At 41.5% G+C, this 22,135-nt stretch overlaps 1 protein-coding gene across 1 annotated transcript; it reads left to right on the forward strand.

The window, feature by feature from the left end:
* Positions 1-4,981: 4,981 nt before the first annotated feature.
* Positions 4,982-21,705, forward strand: LOC109398022 (THO complex subunit 4). The gene is made up of 4 exons (XM_029874698.2): positions 4,982-5,443; positions 6,379-6,613; positions 15,917-16,117; positions 20,683-21,705. Exons 1-4 carry the CDS (start codon positions 5,213-5,215, stop codon positions 20,799-20,801), a joined length of 786 nt encoding a protein of 261 aa, XP_029730558.1. The 5' UTR covers positions 4,982-5,212; the 3' UTR covers positions 20,802-21,705.
* The last annotated feature ends 430 nt before the right edge of the window (positions 21,706-22,135 follow it).

A 22,135-nucleotide genomic window follows, 5' to 3' on the forward strand; every position in this document is an offset into this window, starting at 1 on the left:
CTGAAAGTAATAAGCAATTACAGCAAATTGAATAAAAAATCATAAACGCACACCTTACCTCCAATTCCTGCTCCAATTACTCAATAATTCACACATCCAGTTGAACACAACGAGCGCCATATTTACGAAATAAATTTTCATCCAAAACCGAGTACATTTTCAACTCTCGATTTTGGATACTCTCTGTGCGGGAAGCAAAATAAAAGAAAATGTCAAGTCTCAATTTACCCAAAAGCCAGTTGTGTCGGATTAGAGGTACGTTGAGTAAAATGTATTTCAAAACAAGAACCGAAAAGTATCCATTCCGGTAGTCTTCCAGAAGTACTGCTTTTTGCGTACTTTTTAACTTGATTTTGAGTGATTTCGATTCCCCGTGCAGCAACAGACAAACAAACTTGCATTGAAAAAAATTGACACGATCGATTCACGTGTTTCAACTAATGAACAGATTCAAAAACGAAAACGTTAGTCGGATGTGTTTTTCCAATGTATTCTATGTTTCCTCCTGTTCGTTGGGGCAACTGACAACTGGTCAAAATGCTCAAGACACACGCAAGTGACGAGAAATACGTCACGCAACACTCACATACTTGCACAAACGTTCTGTATACAGGAGCTGCGATGCGGCAGCTGTCAGACGTCAAACTCATTTTGACATCGATTTTGACATTGACAGTGCTGCGCCCCAACCAGTGAACATCCAACCATCGAGACAGCCCATCTAACGAGCCTCCAACGAACGAATTGGCACTGTATTTATGTGACGAGTTGCAAAAAGCAGGCTTGACAGAAACTCCCTCGCGAGAAAATGAGGAAGCGATTTCGGCGATTTTCTGAGGAGTGAAAATAAAACTCAGAAATCACAACGCAAATCCTCAACAGCACCGAGCGCGAGCTTGCCGCGCAACGAGGAGCTCGCCCAACACTCATAATTGCTTGTTGTGTTTCTCACGTCCACTCACACTCAAAAAGCACTCGGGAGTTCCACTCCCATACAATGAAATACTCTTGAGGCGAAAATCGCACTCAAAAACCCGAAATAATCATCGGCTCTTTTTTCGTTCCCCTCTTCCTCGCTCAGTTTTTATTATTGCCTCTCTATTTGGGATTCGTTCACTCCCTCGCGACGAGGCAGAAGCAAAACACCGCTCTAAAGCATGTTGCAGGCATTGCACTTGCGAGCGAGCTCAACGAGCATGAGCCTAACGTGATCGCAGTGTCCTGGTGCTGTGAGCGATCTGTTATGCTCAACTCCTTTAAACTCAGCGATCACGATGGCTCACTTCTGCAATAAACAATGAGCTAGAGTTTGCTTGACGACGCCTTTCTACTTGGTCGATTATGTTCTATGTAGTCGAAAATCATAGCAAACCATCACTTTTTTCGTGCAGCCAATTCTGTCATAACCTGCATTTGTAGACGTTGATACTAACTGATGCTGAGAAACTGTGCAATAGGACCAGCGGATAAACCACAACTCCCAGATAAAAAGCTCAGCAGTATGGAACGTTTGACACAGTCAGTCACAAGGCCAGCATGTTGCTGGGTAATCCGGAGGGGCTACGCGAAAAAATAAACGGATGGAAAACTCTGAAGTTCTTCTTGGCTGGTCTAGTGGATTGATATTAGCACACCTCAATGGTGGCGGTGCCGCTTGCTAGCGTATTGCTACGAAACTGGCCTGAGGTGGTCCTTTATTGATGCAATCGATGGTCCACGGACGAGACCGTATTCTACTTGTAGATTAGGACTCTACGATCCGAGGAGTAATAGTATTACAGCTCGACACTGACTACGGACCGACTGGGACCATCAATTAATGACGTAATATTTTGGGATGGAGGGGGTTCCTCTGATTTTACTACTAATCATGTATTAGGATTGGAAAAAAAGGTTAGGTACGATGAGGGAGGAAGTGTCAAAGATCTTCCAAAAATACAACATTATGGATGCTCCCTGATGATAAACATTTAGTGGTCAGGTCACAGGTCAGCTCACTTTCCTCCTAGGTAGTCACATTAATTTATTTTTTGATGAGTTTTACCACAAAATACTATTTTGAGCCCTTTGGAGACGGTTCTGGCCTAACTGAAACATCGAAACATCGAAACACAACAGTTATTTATATTGGTAAAGGTTTCATACACGAAAAATGCGGTCGAAAATGTGACATTTTTCCATAATAAATCCAAGCTTAGCTTGTTTAGGTACAGTGAGCTGCGGTGCTCGATGCTCATTTAACTGATGAGCGTCCTGGTTCAATGAGCTTGAACGCTCATGGCCTATCTTGCTGATGAGCATCAAGTTAGCATGAAATTGGCTGAGTTTTGCTCATGAGCCGAGCTTTTTCAATGCCTGGCATGTTGCAAAACTCTTTTGATTTCGAGGAGTTGATAATCCCTCCTCGAAATCAAAAGAGTTTTGCAACATGCCTAGCAAAAAGTTCATTTTTTTTAGCACGAGTCGTTCATTTATCCAACGAGGCTTGCCGAGGTATCGAACAAACGCGAACCGTTGTGCTTGCCGTTATGGTCCATTGCACGAACTTATGCTGGCCTGCTTACTCTCACAGAAAATTTGACGTTTGCGAGGGAGAGTAAGCAAGCTAGTGAAAATTCGTGCAGTAATCCATAGAGGTGGCGGTAGTGTTCGTTTATTTTTCATCATGGCGTCGGGGCAGCAAATTTGAATTTATTTGTTCTGTCACGTCCTTGGTCACGTCGATTCGTCGGTGCTTCAACATCGCTTCGTACGCAACCCTGAAGTTGGGTAAAATCGAAGACGGCTAATAACAAAACAGACAGCTCCAACCCTGTCGCAGGCGACATGGTCCAAACTCCCTCAGCGATTCACGGGAACATTAAAACATGATTGTGTGCGTGCCCATGCTCCCTCCACCAACTCTCCCCCGACCCTCCGGTTTTGACATTTTGTGAATAAGCCCAGAGAGCACGCACGGAACCTCGCACGGAACTACAAAATCTTGAAATTTTTATGGGACTAATCAGAAGACGTTTAAAATCAGCTGATTATAATTTTTGGGGGCTTTTGGCAGCGAGTTTGGCAGTTCTCCTATAAAATTACATTTCAGCGTTTGCGCCTTTGTTCGGCATGTATAAACAGTGGCATACATGGACCTGTCAACTGAAAAGTCCTATCGTCCTATAGGGCACTGCACTGTTTTGAATTTGTATGGGATTTTGAAGTTTCTTGGCCTTGTTGTTTACAAAATTTCTGTAAGAGTGAAAGAGATGGATAGAATTTCATGCAGTGACCTATAGAGCTTGCTGACGTTTATCCACCTCTCTCCCTCAAGCATACAGGCGGGATAGGATTTGTTTTCATCGGGAAACCTTTCCTGATGACAACAAATCCCATCCCGCCCCCACGTTTGAAAGAGAAAGGTGAATAAACGTCAGCAAGCTCTATATGCAAAAAAACCTTTGTATTTTGAGTTATTTCAAGCATAACTTTTCAATCCGACGTAACTCGAGAATGTAAACAAATCCGGGTTTACTGCTGCATGCATGATTCATAAAGCAAATTGAAGAATCCACATCACTGTTTGATGATTTATAGTCTATTTTATGAGGCTAGTCAAACGACAGAACTCCGCGCTCTGATGTTTACGTTTTCAATCATCATCCGGTTGATGATGGTTAATGACTGCGCGCAAGTCAAGCGTAGTTTATGAAACTGGCTAAAACAATAATTTGAAATTTTTATTTAATTTCTTTTCGCAAGTTAACGAATGAATCGCAACGAAAAAAATACCTGATTAATTATTGAGTTTTGTATTGCTTTTACGACAGCTTTTGAGCCTATTTTGGCTCAAATTTCTCATATCTCCAATTTATCGAACAAGTACCTTTTCAAAAATTACACGATATTCCAGCAAAACAAACGTGCGTGGAATTCTGTCAGTTGACGCCGCTGCTGCGATCAGCTGTTCTGAAACGTCTCGTAAAATGGCTTATTGCTTAATTTGTTTGGCTAAGCATATTTTTCGAAACGACGTATCTAACTATTTTGATGTTTACAACTTTACTGATAGATACACCGTTTTGATATATGAGAAAACTAAACGACGTATCTAGCCAAAATCAAAAGTAACAGATACACCAAACTGGCACCATACAAAAGCGACGTATCTGGCATGACGTATCTCTAACCGAGTCTCTAACCAACCCGGTGTATGTGTATTTTTGTCATAAATCATTGTGAAAATGATATCGAATGAGTAGGTTTTGTTTCTTACCTAGTGCGTGCTATATCCCTGGCAGTGAATCAAAATTCAACCATCGCGCAACAATAATAACAATGTCGCAGCCTGTATTTGTTGCGACAAACAAACCCATACGACATAAGTTTGTCCCAACTTGAAAATAATGGGATTAACATCGTACACCACGAGTTTAGAGATTTTTAAGCCTTGCATTGCCATTTTCGAACGGTAACTTCGAGTCGGTAAACACTGCAACTCTGGTGAAGCTCTATCATCAAACAGTTTCGACTTTGGGTTAGCAATAATTGATTATTCACGAGTTGAAAAGTACGCAACAAATTACGCTTCCGTTTTGTCTGCAACAAAAAATTTCGAGATCATGTCATTATCTGTTACCAGTAGGGATAAAGAGTAATCGTCGCACCTTCTTTGTTGCTTGTTTTGTGCCTCTTTTGTCTGACAATTCTCTTCACTGATCCCTGGTGATGTTAAGCACGAAAAAACTTATGAAAAGTCTTTTTATAAAAAACTATTTTAGTGAAATGGTCGTCAACATTGACCATGAATTTACTCAGATCAGTGAAAAAGTTAGATACGTCGATTTGAAAAATTATGCTTGATTTCGTTTCCTCGTTTCCTCCCATTTGATGGGTAGTTTCAAATAAGCGTGTACGAAACTGTCAGCTTTCATGCTGCATGGGATTTGTTGTTCTCTTTTTCGATCTTCGAATTTCAATCTTTTTCACCTTCTCTGCTCTTTCTTCTTCGCAGAAAATTTCTAGCCGTCGTTCGATCAGCATCAAGTTCCCGGTCGGTCGCGAAAAACTTGATAAAATTATCATTTTTGCGGTTCAATTCAGTCGAATTTATTTGTTACCAGTTTCAAACGGTTTCAGACGCGTTCGTGGCTTAAAAGTCGTCGAAAAGTAAACGGATAAGCGAATATCGTCGTAAAATCCTTCGGTCTAAATAAAAGCGGCAGCCAAAATGGTGGACAAAATCGAAATGAGCCTGGATGATATCATCAAATCGCAAAAGCCCCAGCGCGGCGGAGGTCGTGGTGGCCTGAACAGATCCGGCGGCGGTCCCCGCGGGAATGCAAATCGCAGCCGAAATGGTGGCGGAGGATTCCGACAGAATCGTGGTGGCCCAATGGGTGGCGGTGTTCTGAAGGGACGCAACCGGGGCGGAATCCAGCGTTCGACGAAATTTTCACGGGTAAGCGGTTTGTTGCAAACCGAATGGACATTATGGACTTGAAAACGGTAGTTAAACGACGAAGAGTTTTTCTCGCGCGGGTCTCATTCGTGGGCGGTGTCCGATTACGGTGCATTAACGGGTTCAAAGTAACGGGAAAAGTTGCCGAAAAGAGGCTTCCACCGGAAGAAACAAAATGGCGGACATGATTTTTCTTTGGCGTTCCTCTGAAGAAGTGTTGAAGAAGACCTGTGAAGGACGTGTTCGAAATGCGTAGTGTGCTCTGAGTGTATGTGTGTGAATACGTCACGATTTCAACGCACCAACACAACGATGACCTGTCACCTGAGTTTTGTTTACAATTCATGGATTGTCACGTCTTTTGGACACGTTTGCCCTTGGAAACGATGTTGCAGTGTTCAGAGAATTTGTAGTGAGAAATTATGTTTGGTTTTCCACGGGGGGTAATTGTACCTAAACACCAGTTTTTCCCAACACTTTTAATGTCTTCAATTTCTACCACGCTATCAATTTCTACCATAAAAAGCCCGTCCGGAGGAGTATCTTTTACAGAGAGCTGACGTAAGAATTTGGATCGATCCTTGATTCCTTTTTTTAACTCGGAAGACATCCGGTTTGTCCTGATTTTCTCGAAGCAATCCTTTAGTAGAAGCAAGCAGATTTGAGAGGATTCTTCCAGAGATGACGTTAAACCACGGAGCTCCCAAAGAAGCTACCCGATTTTGGCACATATGAGGAAAACGCTGGGGAACTGAAACGAGAACGAGCGAGAGAGATTCGAAATGGTATTCTTTCCCTTTAAGTCCCGCCGAAAGTGGCTGGAGTGAGGTTGAAGAGATTGCTGTAAATGCGTCGTGGCGGAACCTTGGGAACAGAAATACCTAGCATATCACAAGGGGACCTCAATTCAACCAAATCAACAAACACATTCACAGGGTGACGTAAACAGCGCGTGGAAACATGACATGTACGAGGGAGCCCGTAAAAACCGGCTCTTAGCCGCTGCGGGACTCGGCGGCGGTGTTGGCGGCAGTGGACTGGGCAGCAGCAAGCTGATGGTTTCGAACCTGGATTTTGGCGTGTCCGAATCGGACATCAACGAGCTGTTTGCTGATTTTGGACCACTGAAGAGCGCTTCCGTACACTATGACCGATCGGGGAGATCACTCGGTAAGTGAACCTATATTTTATGCAATAGAAAATAACCTAACGGTAACTCGCAATTCTCACGTTTAGTATCATAAATCCTACGCCTCTGGGAGCATTTGGGCAGGGGGACCTATTTTGGGCACTTGCTTGCTGCTATAACTCAACCAACTTCAAAAACGATCGATCGATCAAAAAACGATCAATTCTGACTATACATGTCAATGGTTGCTCCTCCGTGATTGATCTGAACTGGTACCAATTGCACTGAGATCCAACTGAATAAGAGGCTGGGACATTCCACTTATTCTCAAAGTGCAATTTTAGCAGCTCATGCATATTTGATCAATAACGGCGCCGGCCAAGTCCTTATAGTCAGCTGGGAAGGGAAAGGAATGTTAGAGTGTACTGGTTGTTGCTACTAGAGACCGAGAGCACTCTGCGTCCCCACAACCCGCACGGACTGGGGTATTTTTAGACGGAAAGGAAGAAAGATCTGGGAGTCACCGTTGGGTCGGTGATGCGATCCATGGGTAGGGGATATTTATAGTGTTCGTGATAGATGGTGTGGTGAATAAGTTGAATAAGGTCAAGCGGCACAGCACGCTTTGGTTGCATAACTTATAGGCGTTATATATACACTGTGCTGTGAGTAGAAGTTGGAAGGGAGGGAAACGACTTTTTTCAATTCGTTTCTGGTTCTAGCGATGGCTATGAACATATGAATATACATGAGTTGTATATGTAGAGGAGACAGAGCGAGAGAAAGTGGATAGAAAGATACAAAGTAGTATGAAAAGGACGGGCCAGGGATTGAACCCATGACCTTCTGCATACGAATCAGAAGCGGTAGCCACTAGACCACCAAGCCCGAACAATGCTATAACTCAACCAACTTCAAACCCATTAACTTGAATTTTTGAACATGATTTATAAGTAATGGCAAACAGTTTTGTAAACATCAGATCTTCAAGTCATCTAATACTAGTTATACTGATCATTAGTATGGGACAAGCTTGTATGGAAAAAAAATAAACCCTCGCTCCAGTCGACTTTTTAGATCCCTTAGGTCCCATATTCAGGTCCTTTATTTTATCAGCAGCACGGCTGCTGCCGTTGTTGCATGGGGTGGCGGGAGGCATCTCCACCCCCAGAAACAGCAGCAGCCAAGGCAGCAGCTACAGTGCTGCTAAATCGGTAATAAATCCACAAATATTTCTATAAGCATCCAATTGTTTTCCGATCTTCGAAGGAAAGTTTCATAATTTATGTTTCTACAAGAAGCTTCGATCTATTTGAATTAACCCTTATGTGGCCGGCAGGGTACCCGGGTACCCAGCACCCATTTAAAATACACGGTGTAGAAAAAAGCAAAAAGTTTGCCGGCCACATAACGGTTAAGGAGACAAGGGGCGACCTCTGAGATTTTTTATCTAAAAGTTTCACTTTTCCCATAGTAAATCCTATGAAAACTTTGAACCGCATGCGCTAAATTATAGTGTCGCCGATAGCGCTGAAATTTTGCACAGCTCATATGGGACCTGAATGGAATCAAAAACGTCGACTGGAGCGAGAATTCGATGTTTGTCCCATACTACTGATCATGCTGCTGCCTAGTAATCGAACATTTGTCGAAGCCATTTATGTGCCGGGAGAATATAATTCCAAGTTGGTGAGAATATTACAAACTGGTGAGGGAGGGTAATAGGCTCAGTTCGCTAAGTTAGACCCCTGAATGGACAATGTGGGTTAGTGTGTGGGAATGCCATTAAAGGTATTCTCCGAGGCTTTCGAAATCCAACAGGACGCGTCCCCGGGATGCGGATATGATGGGGAAAAGGGAGATTTTTCACATTTGTACTGTAACACTAGTTTACAAAATAAAACGAAAGTCGTGAACTTCTGCCAACGACCAAAATTTTTGAAGCATAATTTAGCCCTGATTTCGAAACCATGCTTCAAAAAATTTAAAGTAGAACAGTTTTTAAGTTTTGGTTCAATATAGAGTTTTAAAACTTTTTAAAATTTAAAATTTAGTAAAATTCAAATATCTTGTGTTTTGTTCAACCAATTTTAAATCTTTTTCCATAAATTAAAAGCTGAATATAATAACATTCGATTATCTGAATGCAGGTTTTGCGTCAGATTGATGAAATTCAAGATATTGGCGAGTTTTGGGGACGATCTCCTTAAATTTTAGCAAATTTTCCAAAATTATATGAAGAAAAGTATTTTTTTTCAATAAGAATAAAACAATTTAAAAATTCTTTCTCAACGTTTATTTGACATATCATGTGTAGGCGAGTTACAGTAAAAAATTCAGCTCAATCGGAGCATTGATTACGGTGAATGAGATGTGTGAAGTGAGCGACTGTGCTTAAAAATAGAACAAAAATCAATTTCAAATCATCAACCTTGTATGGGAAGTCGAACAAATTTCCGCTCTACTGTATTTTTTTTTCCTTCGCGTTTTCGAACTCTGGGCATGATTCTGCACCAAAAACGATCATCAGCTTACCGAGTTCAAAAATGCTGTAAACTAGTGTAATCAGCCAATGTGATATTATCTTCTTTGGTGTTGTAGTGCGAATGAATGATCTCATTCAATGGGAATTCGAACCTTCTTATGTGTTGTTTATTAACTTCAATTTTCTATGCTTGACAACCCTGATAAAAATATACAATAAAATCGCCATAAACTTCCATTGAATAATGATAAAGTTGATTGTTCAACAACAAATCATATTGTGTACGTATTTTCCTGCTGAAAATTATGTATTGGAACTACAATATGTGCACAATAAAATGAATGGCACTAGAGATTTCAGTAATAAAAACACCATAAATTGAATGGTAGTTGACTTGAATTTGCTCCAGAAAATTTGGATTTTTTTATGGTTAAGATACATAACAACCCCCATTTTCTATTGTAAAAGTGACATTTACAATACATGCTATGGTGGAAAACCATAGGGTCTGTTGTTACTCTATCGTTTTAAACAATTGAAATCATGGTAACTACCATTCATTTCAGCGTGTTGTAACAATACATTCTGTTGTATCTCTATGATCTTTTTTATCAGGGAAGGTTTTGAAGACAAACATGAGATGAGAGAATTGGCTTCTTTAGTGTGTAGTAGAAATCTTAAGTTCAATAAGTAATTTTCATTCAGAGTGTATTCCGTTTTACCCATTGTATATTCAGTTTACGTTAGTGTGTAAGTTATGTTCCGTTTTAAGTGTTTTCCGTTTATCGTGTAAGAAAAATCTCAATCACCTGTCATTCAAGTTTGAGCGTGTCGGCCGCGTGGACGAAATAAAAAGTCTGTCCGAAATAAAACCCGGTTTGTTTAATTCCCATCAACTCAGAAGTGGGATTTTTCTCGCGCAATCGTCAACCGTGAAAATGAGTCGTATGGGTCGCGAAGAACTCGTTCTCTGGCTGCAGGAAAACGAGGTGGAATTTCCTAAAACTGCCACCTTGCGTCATCTACGATCGTTGTACGAAAGCACCCGTGGAGCCGTCGGTGGGGCCCAGGGCGGAACACCCGAGGATGAGCAGTCTCAGTTGTCAGACGACGAGTTGGATTTGGAACTACGCGCTTTGGAAAAACGTCGGAAGATCCTCGCTCTGCGTCGCCAGTTGGAAGAGGAGGAGCGTCAGTTAGTGAGACAACCAGAAGTAAAAGACGTCATTGGTTCTATCATCCGTTTTTCGGGAGGAGACACTTGTGATGCAAACCGGTGGCTTGCCGAGTTCGAGTCGACATGCGACGCACTGGGAGGCGATGATGCTTTCAAGCTACGCTGCATCCGCCAGTTAATGGAAGCAGGAACCGAGGCGGAATGGTTCCTGAGAGTTGATAATTCCGTCAACTTCCGAGAGTTTCGGACAAGCTTCTTGGAGAATTTCGGTTATCGTTATTCGGTGGCAGAGGTCATCGATAAGTTGCGGAAAACAACATTCGAAAAATCGAAGATGAGCGTCACTGGATACATCCTTCGGATGCAAGAAATAGCCTCAAGAGTCAACATTGAAGAGAGCCAGGTGGTCCAGCTAATTATCGATGGGTTCCAGGACCGCACGGCAAACGTCGCAGTTCTCTACCCGGCCAGGAACCTTGCCGATCTGAAGAAGCTATCCCGCCGGTATGCGCAGCTGCGCGATATGTACCCAACCCAGCATTTGCCACGACCAGCAACTCAAAAACCAAGACTCGAGGGAAAAGGAGATGCAACCAGGTGCTACAATTGCTCGGGGATCGGGCACCTCTCCGTGGATTGCAAGGAGCCAAGGCGAGCAAAAGGATCGTGCTTCCGTTGTGGATCTACCCAGCATCGATTGAAGGAGTGCCCCAAGCCAGCACCACGAAACAGCAACCAGGTGGCCTTAGTGGAAGATTTCCGTCGGAATACCGGTGGAGACTCTTCTGCCGTTGAGGAGGCAACAGCTGTACTATCGGAACTCAACATCGTAAGTATTGCTTTTTCAAACGACATAAATACGCAACAATGTAACACTGTTGTTTCTTTGTTTGACACTGGCAGTCCAATTAACTTCGTACGCCGATCGCTGGTTTCTCCGCTGTGTGATTCGAGAGAGAAAACAGATTCTGGATTTAAAAGTATCGGTAATCATCCTTTGTGTACTTATGGAATAGTTACCGCGGTGGTGACATTCCGCAACAGGAAAACATCGATCAAAGTACATGTCGTGCCAGATGATTTCATTTGCGTCCCATTGCTTTTAGGGCGATCTTTTCTAGAGAAAATTGGTGTCACATTGTATGACACAAGGTTTGTTAAAGTGTGTAGAGCAAACACCAATACTGTTGAAGTTGAATTGAACGAAAATCGAATAAAAATTGATGGTAAAGTGTTACATTGTGCGTTTGATTTTTCGACTGACATAACCTCAAAGTTCTTCACGACATGTCCTCAGTGCAGTCAACCATCAGCTAGGGGGACATCTGATATGGACCTTCTCACTCCGTCATCTTCCGTTCCGCATACCGAAGAGTTCTGTATTCCGGCATTACGACGTTGTGAAACTTGTTCCGTTATTTATCCTTGTGAAGGTTGTTCCGTTCCGTTCCGATGCGAAAATTGTTCTGTATTCCCTTCTGTACCCGATGTGTTTTGTATTGATGACCATGATAGGGCGGATGATTATAATATTGATCCAAAGTTAGATCGCGATACGCAACAGGCTATACGTGAAATTATTGAACGAGATTATTCAGATTTGTCATCAATCCCTGCTGTGAATCATGCTTATGAGATGAGGCTGAGGCTAACTTCCGATGTTCCGATAAGTTTTGCTCCTCGTCGACTTTCCTATTCCGATAAAAAAGAAGTAGATAACCTAGTTGACGATCTATTGAAGGAAAACATAATTCGGCCAAGTGACTCCCCTTACTCTTTCCCAATTGTATTGCGAACTAAGAAATCAGGTGAAAAGCGATTGTGCATTGATTACCGATCATTGAACAAAGTAACTGTACGTGATAGCTTTCCTATTCCGCTCATTGATGATTGCATGGAACGATTGGAGGGCAAGAAATATTTTACAGTGCTCGATCTGAAACATGTTTTTCATCAGGTTAACGTTTCTGAAGATAGCATTCCGTACACTTCATTTGTGACACCGAGTGGACAGTATGAATACGTGAAGATGCCATTCGGGCTGCGTAATGCTCCGGCGGTTTTCCAGAGGTTCATTAACAAAGTGCTTGAACCATTCTTAAGAGAAGGAACCGTAACCGTTTATTTGGATGATGTCACGTTGGCAACGAACACCATTGAAGAACACCTTCAGCTTTTGAAACGCGTTATGCGGCGCTTGGCGGAATACAGACTAGAGATTAAATTCAAAAAGTGTTTGTTCTGTTACACGGAAATCGAGTTGTTGGGTTTTACGATAAGCCAAAAGGGCATACGGCCCAATAATAATCATCTGGAGGCAATCAAAAGTTTGCCATATCCGTCAGATGCCAAAGAGTTGAGCAAATGCCTTGGTTTATTCTCGTATTTCCGCCGATTCGTTCCGTCTTTTTCAAGTCTTTCGCAACCACTACGTGATTTGCTTAAACCCGGTGTGAAATTTGTCTTTGATGAGAAGTGTAGAAATGCGTTTTTGTCTCTCCAGAATAAATTGGTTTCTTCTCCGATATTGGCTCTATACAGTCCTCAAAGGGAGACTGAACTACACTGTGATGCCAGCTCAGAGGGGTTTGGTGGTATTCTTCTACAAAAGCAGGAAGACGGAAAATGGCATCCAGTTGCATACTTTTCACGACGCACTACTTCCGCTGAGTCACGCTACCATAGTTTCGAGTTGGAAACTTTGGCAATCATATATTCTCTCCGCAAGTTCCGTATATATCTTGAAGGCATCCCGTTCAAAATCATAACTGATTGTAATTCATTGACGTTAACTTTGAACCGCAAGAGTGTCAATGCGCGAATCGCACGTTGGGCTTTGGAGTTAGAGAACTACCACTACACGATTCAGCATCGTAGTGGAAAGTTGATGACACATGTAGACGCTTTAAGTCGGCTACCTTCAGTTTCTATCAAAACTGACGAAAACTCAGACCAGATAATTTCGGCTGTTAGTCCTGATGATGTCTTCTTCCAGCTACAAGTAACTCAAAACCGTGATGCAAACATTGTTAAATTACGTGGTGAGTTAGAGAAAGGCCCAGTTAAAGGTTTTGTATTAGAAGATGGAATAGTTTACAGGACATCCGATGCTGGGAAGACTGATAAACTCTTACTTTATGTTCCGAGCGAGATGGAGAATAACATCATACGTCTGGCGCACGAGAAAATATGTCACATGGGGGTGACAAAGTGTGTTGATCAAATCAAAATGCATTACTGGTTTCCGAGTATGAAGGACAAAGTTGCACAATACATTCAGAATTGTGTACGTTGCGTAATGCATTCAGTTCCTCCTAGTAGTTCTGCTCGTAATTTGCACAATATTCCGAAGAAACCCATTCCGTTCGATACTCTACACGTTGATCATTTTGGTCCTCTTCCTTCAGTCGTATCTAAAAGAAAGCATATTCTTGCCGTTGTTGATGCGTTCACCAAATATGTGAAGTTGTACGCAGTCAATTCGACTAGTACGAAAGAAGTGTGTGCATGTCTTGATAAATATTTCGATAACTACAGTCGGCCAAGGCGGATTATCAGTGATCGTGGGTCGTGTTTTACTTCTCTTGAGTTCAGTTCATATTTGCTGGATAATAACATCGAACATGTTAAGGTTGCCACTGCGTCCGCCCAAGCGAATGGTCAAGTCGAACGGGTTAATAGGGTGATTAAGTCGATGCTTGCTAAACAATCAGAGCCCATTCAGCATTCCGATTGGTCTAAGATGTTGGTAAAGGTGGAATATGCGATCAACAACTCTGTACACTCTGCTACTCGTCAAACTCCAAGTATTCTGCTATTTGGTGTGAATCAGCGGGGTCGTGAGGTAGATGCATTATCCGAGTTCTTAGAGGACGTCCATTCCACTGGTTCTGAAAGAGATTTGTTTTCGCTAAGGGATTTGGCATCTGATAACATACAGATTGCCCAAGATCGGAATTCCACTCAGTTTGTAAAGAACCATAAACCTCCCTTGACGTATTCTGAAGGCGAACTTGTTGTTATTCGGAACATTGATACGACAATCGGTACGAATAAAAAGTTTATTCCAAAATATAAGGGCCCTTATCGCGTGCACAAGATACTCCCAAATGATAGATACGTCATAAGGGATATAGAGAATGGCCAGATATCCCAATTGCCTTACGATGGTATAATCGAGGCATCTAGAATGAAGCGATGGATTGACTGGCGGAAATCTGAAAGTGAAACATTAGAACCAGTTTGTCAGTCGGAAATCTACGATGAGTAAGTCGTGATTGAGGAAGCAATACTTTTATTCGTGTTATTTTCCTATCTATTTCCCTTCTACATGTGTACTAACATTCCGAGTCGACCGCGGAGAAATTCGGTTGCCCTTTTTCTTCCTGTGTACTAACATGTGTGATCGAGTCGATCAAAAGTCAGGTATGGCCGAGTTGTAGTAGAAATCTTAAGTTCAATAAGTAATTTTCATTCAGAGTGTATTCCGTTTTACCCATTGTATATTCAGTTTACGTTAGTGTGTAAGTTATGTTCCGTTTTAAGTGTTTTCCGTTTATCGTGTAAGAAAAATCTCAATCACCTGTCATTCAAGTTTGAGCGTGTCGGCCGCGTGGACGAAATAAAAAGTCTGTCCGAAATAAAACCCGGTTTGTTTAATTCCCATCAAGTGGTGTTGAGATAACTCCATATTCTGAATCTGCATGCCAAACTGAGCCAAAATCCAAATTTTCATCAATTTTGGTGCCCGGGAACCTATTTAAAAATCAATTTGAAATTTGTATGGGAGCGATTTGTCGAATCACCCCTCGTCGCATTTTGTACTGAGCGGAGCTGTCAAGCAGTTGCCCAGCTGTCAAAAGGTGATTTCAAAAAATCTCTTTGAAATTGATTTTAGATACCAAAATAAAATTCTAAAAATCTGAAAAAAAATCATAGCGGCTCAGAAAAAGGTGCTCTTTCGTTTAAAAATGAAAAATCATTAAATTTTTCTTAATTTAAAAACCCAATTGCCTAATGGGAAAGTCACATCAGCAAAGCTTTTACATATGCAAATGCTATCCATGGGGTCATGTCTAGCATTTAGGTAATATGTATGGTAATGGCTGCTTTTTACCTAGTAGGGATACTACAAGACCACGCGGACAATTCGAATAAAGTCTTATTGGGAATAATATATTTTCCGGAACTGAAGGGACATTTTTCCTGGTTGACTGGCGAGTCGAAGAGGGTGGGAGTGTCCGTTTGTTATAATTGACAAAATAAACAATCGGGCGCTTTTTCTTTCTATGACTTGCTTGGCATTTTGTGGATTATTGTTTTTTTTGGTTTTGGAAGGTATGCGATTCACTATTGAGCCTTAAAATTATTTTGCATCTGAATTGCATTGATATTGTCTAGTATGTACCTAACACTCTAATCCCACACCAAAATACCCTTTTCCTATCCCATGGCGTTTGTGTGGTCAGCAAAGACTTTTGAGCCATTACCCCTCCTTATCATCGGCATTGGACTGACTTGCGCTCTTATTGCCCCACCAAATGCTGCAAAATGAAAATGAGAATATGTTGTCCTAAAAAAGCTAACATACCATCTGCATACCCTAAGTTAATTTTAATTCCTCACACTCACTGGAAGACATCTTCTAATTTCCCCTATTTTCATTCTGTTTCAAATCTACAGGCACAGCAGATGTTGTATTCGAACGACGAGCGGATGCCATCAAGGCTATGAAGCAGTACAACGGAGTCCCTCTGGATGGACGGCCCATGAGCATACAGCTGGCCACATCGGAAATTCCTGCCCCACGAGTACCTCGCGTCCTGCCACGATCTCCCCGACGACAGGGTGGTGGTGGTGAGGGTAGAAGTGGTGCCCCCAGAGGTAAGTTCACTATGTACATTAAGATTAATAAAGAGCGACACTTTTCAGAGTTGTATGGGAATATTTGTTGTAGACGATGAACTGACAAACCGTGGCGAACCATGATGAGGTCGCAAGGCAATGAGGCCATCTTATGATCCTACACGAAGAACCTTTGAACGAGTTGACTAATTTGACCAGTGCTGTATAACCAGTGCTTGAAAAGTGGATCGTTTTTTCCCAAACGAAATTGGTTCTTTTTTGACCAACGTTTTTCAAATAAAAGCAATCTTCTTCTTAATGGATCTACGTTCCCACTGGAACATGGCCTGTCTCTTTTCAGCTTAGTGTTCTTTGGAGCACTTCCACAATTGAAGGGCATCCTTTACCTTCCATTGCATGAAGGTGTACACTGTGTGGCAAGCACAATAATACACTATCTATGCCCAGGGAAGTCGAGAAAAGTTCCCGACTAGACGATTCCCGTCGTCACCGGATCGACGATCCAAAGCCTTATCCACTAGACTAACTGGAAAATCAACGCAAAAGCTAGGGTATAAATTTACTTCGTCATATCAAGACCAACAATTGAAAAGGCCGCAACAACATTGCGTAAACAAACACGTTTCTGTCGACATAGGGCCTTCTGGGATCCACCCACGCATCTCATCACCATTAACAGAAAGCTTGATGTTTGCGCTTTCTGTTAGTGGTGGTGAGTTGTGTGGGTGGAGTTCAAAAGGCCTCAAGTCGACAGAAACATGTTTGTATGCAAAATGTTGATGCGGCCTTTTCAATTGTTGGTCTTGATATGCGCTAATTCCCGTCATCAGACGCAAAATTTCCAATCAACACAGATATCCCGACTCACCTTTGCCAGTGCTTCATTAGATGGAAGCAAAAAGATGTAGACTATCGTTAGGCCCCTCTTTTTTTTTCTCTGGTCGGAACATAAACCACTGCGACCAAAATTTGATGTATTATGGTATATCCCGTGTCCTTTGTATAGTGCATGTCGTATTACTTTATCGCCATTGAGAAGTTATAAAGTATTCGGTTTTGTTACAGTAGTCATTTTCAACTTAATCGCAAGGGAGGATTCTGATTGATAGGTTCCGCTTTGAACACGCTCCTTTTTCAGTCAAAATCGGATCCCCTAACGATAAAGTCAAGACATGATACCGATATTGACCATGCATCGGAACCCTACTGTTTCAAACTAGTGAACACCGAACAAAAGATTAGGAATACTAATCCTTTTGTCCTTGTTTCAAGATCTATCTCGGCCACACCTAAAACCGAGACCTATCACTTTCAACAAGGTGTGAAATGTAACAAGGATCAAAGGGTTTTGCTTTGATTACTAAGTTATGCTGTTCCACTAGTTGGAAGCAGTTAGGACTAGGGTTCGGTTTGGTAGATCTTTCTCCGCAACGCAACCCAAAAAGGTGATCTACTCACACTACGGGACCCGTTAACACTTCAGCGCGCGCGCCGTTGTAAAAAATACAACACTACCAAAAAACCTCACTCGTCGTATACAGCACGAGCGCGGTGCAGTTTCACCAGCTTGATGGCGCGCGTCCTGAAAGGTTAAAGATCGAGCATATTTTAAACTCCCTTCATCCCCCAGCACCGTAAAGCTGGAAGGGTTGATCGAGTTTACATCCAATGATTTGGTCTTGTTGACGTTGATGGTAAGACCTGCCGCTGAGGAGCGATTGGCAAGATCATCGAGCTTGCTCTGCATATCAGAACGCCGTTGAGCTAGGAGAGCAATGTCCTCAGTCAGTTCGAAGTCATTTAGGTGCTCCATGGTAATGGGTTGCCACAGCAATCCACGGCTCACGGTCAATCGCACTAACCAGGATCTCGTCGATTACGATGAGGAACAGTAGCGGTGATAGTAGGGTAACGGTTGAATTTTGGACCCCTAGAGGACATTGCCGGACCAACAATTGAAAAGGCCGCAACAACATTGCGTAAACAAACACGTTTCTGTCGACTTAGGGCCTTCTGGGATCCACCCGCGCATCTCACCACCATTAACAGAAAGCTTGATGTTTGCGCTTTCTGTTAGTGGTGGTGAGGTGTGTGGGTGGAGTTCAAAAGGCCTCAAGTCGACAGAAACATGTTTGTTTACAAAATGTTGATGCGGCCTTTTCAATTGTTGGTCCGGATTGGTTTGAATTTAATTCAAAATTAAACAGATTCAGAGGGTATTTACACATAATGATGATGTTAGTCTGTTCGTAAAAGCCTCTACTGTCCGTTAAAAATATCCACAAGGTCATTTCTGACTGAAAATTTGATGAAAATAACCAATTTTTGAAGCATCAGTTTTTACTGTTTTGGACACCCCAATATATTTTTGACCCTCTTCAGTATATATTTTGGACACCCGGTGTTTAAACTCGTTTGAAACTATTTTGAAAGAATTTGTCACTTGAATATGCTGGATCACATCCTAATCACTTGATTGACAAAGGCTGATTAGACGAACTTTGCGAATTTAATGCGCTAGAATGATAAACGTTTTTGTTTACATCTGCAAGTTTCCTCAGCACCCGCAATCTCTTTTTGTAAACATGATGCGGAACCCGCATGGATGACGAGATTGGCAAAAAATAATTTCAAGGCAAATAAGGATGTTTCCAGTGAGGAAATGATTGCTGCCCGTGCAGAGCGATCTTATTTAGCGAATGATTCTAAAAATTTCCGTCATCTCATCATTAAACCTGTGTAAGTTGTGACAATAGGACACAGGGGGTCCAAAATATATGGGGGTCCAAATTATATTGGTTACCCTATACATCCTTGCCTCACTCCAGCAACGACCCGGGTAGAATCGGACAAAACACCGTGGTGGTGTTTAAAAAGGTCGATTTTGGCGTGAGATAATTTCCGGACCAACAATTGAAAAGGCCGCATCAACATTTTGTAAACAAACATATTTCTGTCGACTTGAGGCCTTTTGAACTCCACCCACACACCTCACCACCACTAACAGAAAGCGCGAACATCAAGCTTCCTGTTAATGGTGGTGAGATGCGTGGGTGGATCCCAGAAGGCTCTAAGTCGACAGAAACGTGTTTGTTTACGCAATGTTGTTGCGGCCTTTTCAATTGTTGGTCCGGATTTGTGTATCACCCAAGTCAAGTGGCCCCATGTTGTAACCTTTTTTTCATTTTTTTTTATTCTCCCCCATCTGTAGAGCCTTTTAACCACTGCGTCCATTATTTAGGAATATTGTGGTATGATCCATATTTAATTTGGTACTAGTCAAATATCCTGTCACAATTGAGCTGTGATGAACAATGGTTGATGTAACACCTGATCCCAACTAGGCACAACTCGTTTTATGAAGTTTAGTACTCTGTTGGGATTACTTTGTTAAATTTCCAAGGACTCTAGGAACCCTTTACCAAATAGGGTAATTGTTCCCATCGTTGCGGTAGTACCTATTGTTGCGGTAATGGCAATTGAGCACTTTTTCGACTGAAATGTTACCAAAAGGTATTTTTAATAGATGTATGGTGCTTAAATTATGAGATTGCACCATTTGTTTGCTTAAGATTTGCCCAAAAACCTATTTTAAAAAAATATTTTCATAAATGTGTTTGCTGCTGTGTTCCTATTGTTGCGGTAGTGTTCCTAATGTTGCGGTATCCCATATGATTTCAATGGGATACCGCAACAATAGGAACAAAATACCGCAACATTAGGAACACATACCGCAACATTAGGAACACAATGATCTTTCAGATAAAAACGAATAAAATGCTCATAACAACATCAAAGTGGCAATATTTCGTTATTTTCTCGTAGATTAAGGATGGATTTTATTATTTTCAATTCAATCCATGTAAAAAGTTTGCTTGGGGCGATACAATTGTGGTTTAAACATGAACCCAGCGCTTAACTCCTCCATGATCGGATCAACTACCCTACCGCTAATCTTTGATGACACAGCACTCCACAGTTGCAAAATAAATGTTCGGCAGTTTCGTTTTCCTTGTAACATATATGCAGAACACTACAAATGTATGAGGTATGCCACATTACTACCCTTTATGAAAAATTAGCTCTAAGTTGAAAGTCATGAATATGAAGAAATAAAAAATAACATTACTACCTACCTAGAAGGATGCGATCGTGTTCGGTTTTGCCTAACAGCATGTACCTACTTTAGTTTTGACGCATTAACCACCGACCTCTGTTGATTTGCGTTTCAGGCGCCACCGTTCCAAATGTTTTGACGATAATATCTATGTCGTCCGCAATATTGCACAAATTGACCAGATTTTGTGAAGATCGTACGCCGGCTGTTGAGATCGGCTCGTCGCATTACCTACTCCTTCCAGATCTTTGTTGAAGAGTAGGCATGAGAGTCTGTCACCTTGTCGCAGTCCCCTGTGGAAACCTTTGCGCAATTTTGCACAACGTCCATCGTTGCTTTGATCAACCTGGTTAGCTTCCCAGGAGAGCCGTAAGAGTGGGCATTCTTGAGATATTATCATACTTTGTTAAAACCTCGTTTATTGTACATATATTCACATTGTTCTAAATATATTTCTTCCTTGTAGGTGGCAACCAGGCTCGCCGCGGAGGAGGTGGCGGCGGACCACGTCGGCAACAACGTGAAACCAAAACTGCGGAAGAACTGGACGCAGAATTGGACGCTTACACTAAGGACATGAAGTAAGAGTAGGACTCGCCAACCAGTCAGTGGCGAATTAGCTCTAAAGTATGGTAGAACAGGAGATTGCAGTGTGACCTCTTGAACTAAAAAGTTAAAAAAAAAAAACAAAAATAGTGGTTTACTCAATTCTGCTATAAGGACCTCATCCCTTCAAGTTGTGTTTCCGAAAGAATACTACAATGACGAGAATAGTCAGTTAGCAGCTGCAGAATCGGTCAGTGTAAATAAACCACAAAGAGAAGCAAACAATGAGGAGAAGTACTTTAATTTAACGAAATAATGTAGTACACAGAGACACGATCATCATTGAGCTTGCAGTAATGCTCATCTCAGGTGGACGGTGAAGAAGCAAATAACCACACTCATGATGATCTCCATTCGTAAGCTATGCAGTTCATTGGTTAAATTATTCAACGATTGTTTGAGAAAAACAAGTAGAAAAGTCCAAACCTGTTACAATATATTTTGTAATTTGGTCAATTAGCGAAATGTGTTCTCATTCCTGAGAATTAAAGAAATTAAAAAGTCCAAAAAAAAAACAAATGAAGATCTTAGTTTATTAATGAATTATTAGTAATCATATTCATAAGAATTTCAAATGTAACTCTGTGACAAACTTAATTGAAGGCAATTAAAAAAGTATCAGTAACAACCGGTAATCACCGAGTGCAAACAATCGCAACTGTAAGATCACACCGCTAGACACAGCTTAATTTTACCACATGAACTTTTCTTTCTTTATTTTTGAGCAGATAATTCAGGACACATTCGATAAAATCATTAAAAATTTCAAATTTTGTTAAAACGTGGAATAAATAATAAATCTGTAATGCTAGCAGAATGTTTTAGTTGGTAGTAATTAGTTTAAGGAACTCTAAAAAGAAAATATAACACACTTCATCTTAAATCTGTTACTTTGTTATCTGTTTTTTTGGTCCCACGTTGTCTACATGTCTCCATCCTTGAACCCATAAAGAACTGTGCTGAAAATATCGTTGGTAAAGATAATAATGTCTCCATCCAATTACCTATGGGTCATTCCATATGAAGTGACAAGACCACAAAATTCAACTGTATGGTCTCGCTGAGACTCTCGGATTACTTTCCACTCCGCGCAAGTTCGCATAAAGCAAAGTTGTGTTTTCCACTGGCTTTCATTTCCTCTTCGCACAAGGTCGAGCATCCATGCATTTTTCATTTTTTATCAACATTAAAAACAATACTCTGGTGCCTCCGAGCATTGTCAAGGAAAATCTCCAACCGATCGGCTTTGGATTTTCCCGGAATCATAATTTTGCTTGCAACGCGTAATGCTTTGATTTCGCCATTCTATTCAA

Source organism: Aedes albopictus, chromosome 2 (genome assembly GCF_035046485.1).
Source record: "Aedes albopictus strain Foshan chromosome 2, AalbF5, whole genome shotgun sequence".
Classification (NCBI taxonomy): Eukaryota; Metazoa; Arthropoda; class Insecta; order Diptera; family Culicidae; genus Aedes; species Aedes albopictus.